Source organism: Mytilus galloprovincialis, chromosome 8 (genome assembly GCF_965363235.1).
Source record: "Mytilus galloprovincialis chromosome 8, xbMytGall1.hap1.1, whole genome shotgun sequence".
In the NCBI taxonomy this organism is placed as follows: Eukaryota; Metazoa; Mollusca; class Bivalvia; order Mytilida; family Mytilidae; genus Mytilus; species Mytilus galloprovincialis.
The window spans coordinates 88226941-88232406 of NC_134845.1; the positions used below are offsets into that span (position 1 = coordinate 88226941).

The 5466-nt window shown below is 32.2% G+C and overlaps 1 protein-coding gene across 2 annotated transcripts; it reads right to left on the reverse strand.

Annotated features, from left to right (window-relative positions):
• Positions 1–240: 240 nt before the first annotated feature.
• Positions 241–5241, reverse strand: LOC143042765 (actin, cytoplasmic-like). 2 transcript variants are annotated; one of them, XM_076215223.1, is made up of 7 exons: positions 5101–5241; positions 4822–4974; positions 3925–4164; positions 3286–3424; positions 2640–2747; positions 1974–2285; positions 242–1010 (listed from the first exon to the last, which is right to left on the reverse strand). In XM_076215223.1, the coding sequence occupies exons 2-7, from the start codon at positions 4948–4950 to the stop codon at positions 805–807; spliced, it is 1134 nt and encodes a 377-aa protein (XP_076071338.1). In that variant the 5' UTR covers positions 4951–4974; positions 5101–5241; the 3' UTR covers positions 242–804. The 2 variants fall into 2 exon arrangements, with proteins under 2 accessions (XP_076071339.1, XP_076071338.1); XM_076215224.1 differs by lacking the exon at positions 5101–5241 and having other exon boundaries at positions 241–1010; positions 4822–5022.
• Between the last annotated feature and the right edge of the window lie 225 nt (positions 5242–5466).

A 5466-nucleotide genomic window follows, 5' to 3' on the forward strand; every position in this document is an offset into this window, starting at 1 on the left:
TCTTTCCAAATTTTCGATATAATATTTAGGCGTACTAAACAAAATCATATGATAATAAAACTTTTATTATTTATATAACAAATATATAAAATTGTAAATAACAATGATACTAGATAATAAAAATTAGTATAGAATAGATGATTACATTTATGATGAAACAAACAACGATATTTCAAATGCTTATTATAATGTTAGGAATAATTATGACAACAATGAAATAACCATGGACACGTAATAAAATTGAGAATGATATCACATACGTTAATTAACATGAAAGCCCAATGGTCCAATTTTATTGCACATATTATTGTCGAGATGTCTCTTCGTCAACAATAAACAAATGTTCTACCAACATAACGTGGTCCACATTCGTCATATTCCTGTTTAGAAATCCACATGTCACGTCCAAAAGTAGCGAATACGTTTATTAATGTGAAAGACCAATGGTCAAATATGTCAAATCTGTCAAATACGTAATAGTCTATCGCTATTTTACGAAATTTTCATTTGATCTAGCTAAATGATTATTTCCTTTCTCAGCGGAGTCGAATGATATGAAAAATTATTGCTAGAAACTAAGGGTGCACGTGGCGTTGTCAATGAAATTGACATGAAATTGACGTCGTCATAGGTAATAAAGCGACAAACAGATTATCATGGGTCATCTCAACTCGATTGCTTTTCTCAGTTTCGCGGTACCGCCTCAAGTGAGAAAATCAATCTCGTTGAAATGATCAACGATAATCTATAATTATTGCACATACAACAGTTACTATATATTGTCGAGATATATCTACATCAACATCAGAAACATTTCCTATGAACAATACTAGGTCCACATTCGTCATATTCCTGTTTAGAAATCCACATTTGTCCAAAAGTAGCAAGTGATCCTAAAATAGATCCTCCAATCCACACCGAGTACTTCCGTTCAGGGGCAGCAATTATTTTTGTTTTCATCGAATTTGGAATGATCGCGTCCAACTCTTTTTTCAGCCTATCTGCAATTCCTGAAATAAAAAGAAAATGATTCTTGATGATTGGTTTTTTAAATATTACTCTTGTTTTAGACTTTTCGTTAGAAATTCGGGATCCTCTAGTTTTTTCCATTTAGTGCCAAAACCAGTTTTGCCATTTAACTCATACTTTTTTTTATAATGTTATAACACATAGTTAAAAAGGCCAGTTACAAACTCTTATAGAATCTTTTTTTTTGTTATTTTTTTGTTATTTATGAAAGAATAAAAGTGTCAATGTTAAATGTATGAAAAATCTAGAGAGAATCATTTCCCACCAAAATGTTCAATCGATTATATTTCAAAAGCAAGGACTCGAACCTGTCATTTTTTCTACTTTTAAATTAAGTTCCATTATATATTATAATATATATTATCAATTAATTACAGTCTTGCAAAAAAGCTTGTTACTTTGAGACAGGAGCGAACATCCTTAAAAGCTATGAGTATGCACGTTTGTTTATGCTATTTGAAATTTTCCACTTAATTCTGAATAGATCATGTAACATTCAACAAATTTGTGACTTTTTTATTTGTTAATTGATAGTTTCTTCCCTTATTTATCTCCATATTCTTAAAATGAAATTAATTTGTCAAATCATCACGAAGTATTTGTCTGAAAAAGACAAAATGGTGCATTTCACTATTCTAAATCTAACACATTCAAAATTGAATCCAGTGTGAAATATTCTTTTGTTTCGTTGCCACTTGGTATCAAGTTCTGGCACACAGATCATATCTATTTCCTTCCCTACTTTATGTACGTAATACAACACCATGTATTTTCATTCGTCAGAACTCGGCCGATTCCGTACCTTAATCTGGATAGAAAAAGAGTAGCGGATTCAGCCGAGGATTGCCGATTGTGTGTATTTTAAGTGGAATTTTCCGGATCTCGGATTGAACGAATATGAACTTTGTGGCCGAAATTTTATTTTGTTTAAAACATATTCTCACCTGGATACATTGTAGAGCCTCCAGACAAGACAATGTTATTATACAGATCTCGTCTGATGTCAATATCTGTTGAAGTGATTGAGTTATGTAACATCTCATGTATACCAGCAGCCTCCATCCCCGTAAAAGATGGCTGAAACAGGACTTCCGGACACCGGAATCGCTCGTTTCCAACCGTAATGACACCGCCATCTGGTAGCTCGTAACTCTTTTCTACTTGAGATGATTTGACAGATGAATCAAGTTCTTTTTCGAAATCCAGTGCAACGTAGCACAACTTTTCTTTTATATCTCGAACAATTTCCCATTCAGCTAAAGTAAAAATAAAATAAAAGGTAAACACATCGTGCATTTCGAGATTGTTGTCTAAAATACAATGCACAACTATCAATGCATTAATCTCAAGTCTGGTACTATTATCTTTTTTGAAAATAAATGGACTTTTTTTTCTTTACTTTTTCTTGTTTGTTTATTTTTTTTTGTTCAGATTATTAACTTGTTGAATCGTTACTTCTTTTACATATATGTTTATGACAACAACATAAAAAAAAATGCACATAACATTAAAAAAATGTTTAATACTCTGTTAAAAGTGTTATAGTATGTATGCTCTGTTAAAAGTTTTATTGCCGTATGTATAAAAGCGGGAAAACTACTTATACTTACAAGAACTGGTAAATCTGTATCCTCTTTCAAGAAGTATTCTCTGTAGGTAGTCTGTCAAATCTCGTCCGGCGAGATCTAGTCTCTTTATTGCATGGGGCAAAGCGTAACCTAAAAGTATAAACAATATTAATATACAATGATAATATAAATATTCAAATGGTCTGAAAAAGTTTAACAATTCCAATACATTTTGTTTAGGGGCCAGCTGAAGGACGCCTCCTGGTGCGTGAGTTTGTCGCTGCATTGAAGACCTATTGGTGACCTTCTGGTGTTGTATGTTCTATGGTCGGTTTGATATCTCTTTGACACATTTCCCATTTCCATTCTCAATTTTATTTTCATTGAAAACCCTTACAGCAAATCATTATAACAAAGTTTTTAATAAAACAATCTAAAAGACCTAATACAAAGAATTTAACTTTTGAAAAGAAGGCGTCTTAACAATATAAGTTTAGAAATTGCAAAATACGGCTTCAATTATTTGTTTTATAAACAAATCATGTATAATATGATATGAGTATGAAATTAAAAAAAATAACATTTAGAAAGTCCATCTAGCATTTAACAATTAAGGACTGTCTTTTCGTGGTACATGTTAGTATCGCAAAAATCCTTAAATAATACAATATATTTGTAATGTGTTTACCTTCATATATAGGAACAACATGAGAAACTCCATCTCCTGCATCAAACACGATTCCTGTTGTTCGTCCTGATGCATACAGGGATAAAACAGCCTGGATACCGACGTAAAATGCTGGTGTGTTGAAAGTCTCAAACATTGTCTGGAATTAAAAATGATCAATCATTATTTTTTTTTAGCAATAATATCAAAAAGATAATTAGGCGACAATATATATTTACGTTTTGTTTCTGAAAATATCTAATGTAAGATAGCTATCGTGAAAACAAACATGAACATTGTCCAACTATTCCCCCCTCCCCCCCCCCCCCCCCCCCGTATGATTGGTTCATTCCATCAAAATGTTAAAGTATCATTTAGAAAAACAAGGCTAGCAAAACTCTTAAACATTATGCCTTATAGCTACATGTAACTTGAATATTTCAGTTTAAGACCTTTCCCCAAATATTAGGAAAGAGTTATTTTCATTTTGCACAAAAAGGGTTACATTTCTCGTTTTTAATCTGTGAATCTTGCAAATATTTCATAAACATTTCTACATAAGGAACCATTTTTGTTTGTTTGGAAAGGGGTCTTATCTTTTCGTCTCGAGGGGGAAAGTGTTTTCCATGACGTGCATTAGGAAAAACGAACGCATTTTACCTGTGTCATTCGCTCCCTGTTTGCTTTCGGATTCATCGGTGCTTCTGTCAACATAACCGGATGTTCTTCGGGTGCCACTCTCAGTTCGTTATAGAACGTATGATGCCAGATCTTTTCCATGTCATCCCAATTAGTCACTATTCCATGTTCGATTGGATATTTCATAGACAGTATACCTCGTTTACTTTGGGCCTCATCCCCAACATAACAGTCTTTTCCTCCCATTCCCGCCATTACCATCTGAAAGATTAAAAAAAATATATAAAAAATGGCGTCTGGCGGTAAAAACTATGGTATAAAAAATGGCGTCCGTATACCTGTGAAAAATATACATAAATACACAGTCAAGTCCTGTAAAAATAGGGGACTGTCTCATAAAAGAAAACTTCTTGGCTTGCATGCTAGTAAAGAAACCTTGCTACAACTCCTAAAATGGTCAACAGAGTGACTATTGTAATGCAATGAATATATGTCCAATATCCAACATATATGTTATGCTAATTTTCGTGCCGGTATTTAATCTCAATAGATATATACTTTACAGAATCCAATTATATGAGTTATAGTTATCTTATTTTCTTACTGAATATGCATAGATAGTTTTCAGCGCACACGAATAAACAACAACACACAATCAATCAATTATTATGATTTAGTGTATATATACAGAATGAGCAACACATTCAAGTTATCAATAAGGAATCGCATGTTAGAAAAAAAACTTTATGGCATTTCAGCGATTGCTTGAATTGTGATATATATCATTAACGGAAATATAAAGGAAATATAAAGCATATTTCATACTAATATAGTAAACTTTATATACTGTAATTCATGTTTAGCTTTATAAAGCGTAAATCAAATATATGATAGGCATTTAGAATAACAGACGCTTACTTGATATCTTGGTCGTCCAGTAACTGCAGGGAACACGGCTCTTGGAGCATCATCTCCGGCAAAACCTCCTTTAACCATTCCGGAACCGTTGTCAATTATAACTGCAGTGATGTCTTCGTTGAAACTCATTTTGTCTTTTATTTCTAGTGATATCTGCAAATGCAAATATGCGATAGACTAAGTTCGTTATTCAGATTTGCTTCTTTCGTCCCTATTTTTTTTAACCTAAGTTGTTTAATGCATATTAGCGCAGGCATATACTATTATCAATTAACTTACTTGTTTATGTATCTTTGCAAAATCTCTCGTGTCCAATTTTACTCTGATAACAATTTTAAAAATTAGTCCTATTTATACCAATGGAAGACTTTTTCCAAGAACTCGGATTGAATTAGTAGAAAAACGTTTGTAAGCTTGTATTTACTCTTAGTCATTATTATCAAACAATACCAAATAGAGATTTCTCATCGGTTATATATATAAATAGAATTATAATGTACCTGTAATAGCTTAAAATAGACTATGATATACCCTATACCTATATGAAAATTCAAATACTATTTTTAGTGAGGGCATTTAAATACTGACGTCAAATGTACATTACTCATATGTAAGTTGTATAGTAGCCTCATATGTTCACCTTGT

Excerpts from the sequence above, each read along its gene's own strand:
- LOC143042765 (XM_076215224.1), bottom strand. The coding sequence starts at position 4,950 with ATGAGTTTCAACGAAGACATCACTGCAGTTATAATTGACAACGGTTCC. Across the intron at positions 2,286-2,639 it reads ATACAGATTTACCAGTTCTT|CTGAATGGGAAATTGTTCGA; the intron begins GTAAGTATAAGT and ends TTTTTACTTTAG. Across the intron at positions 1,011-1,973 it reads AGGCTCTACAATGTATCCAG|GAATTGCAGATAGGCTGAAA; the intron begins GTGAGAATATGT and ends TTTTTATTTCAG.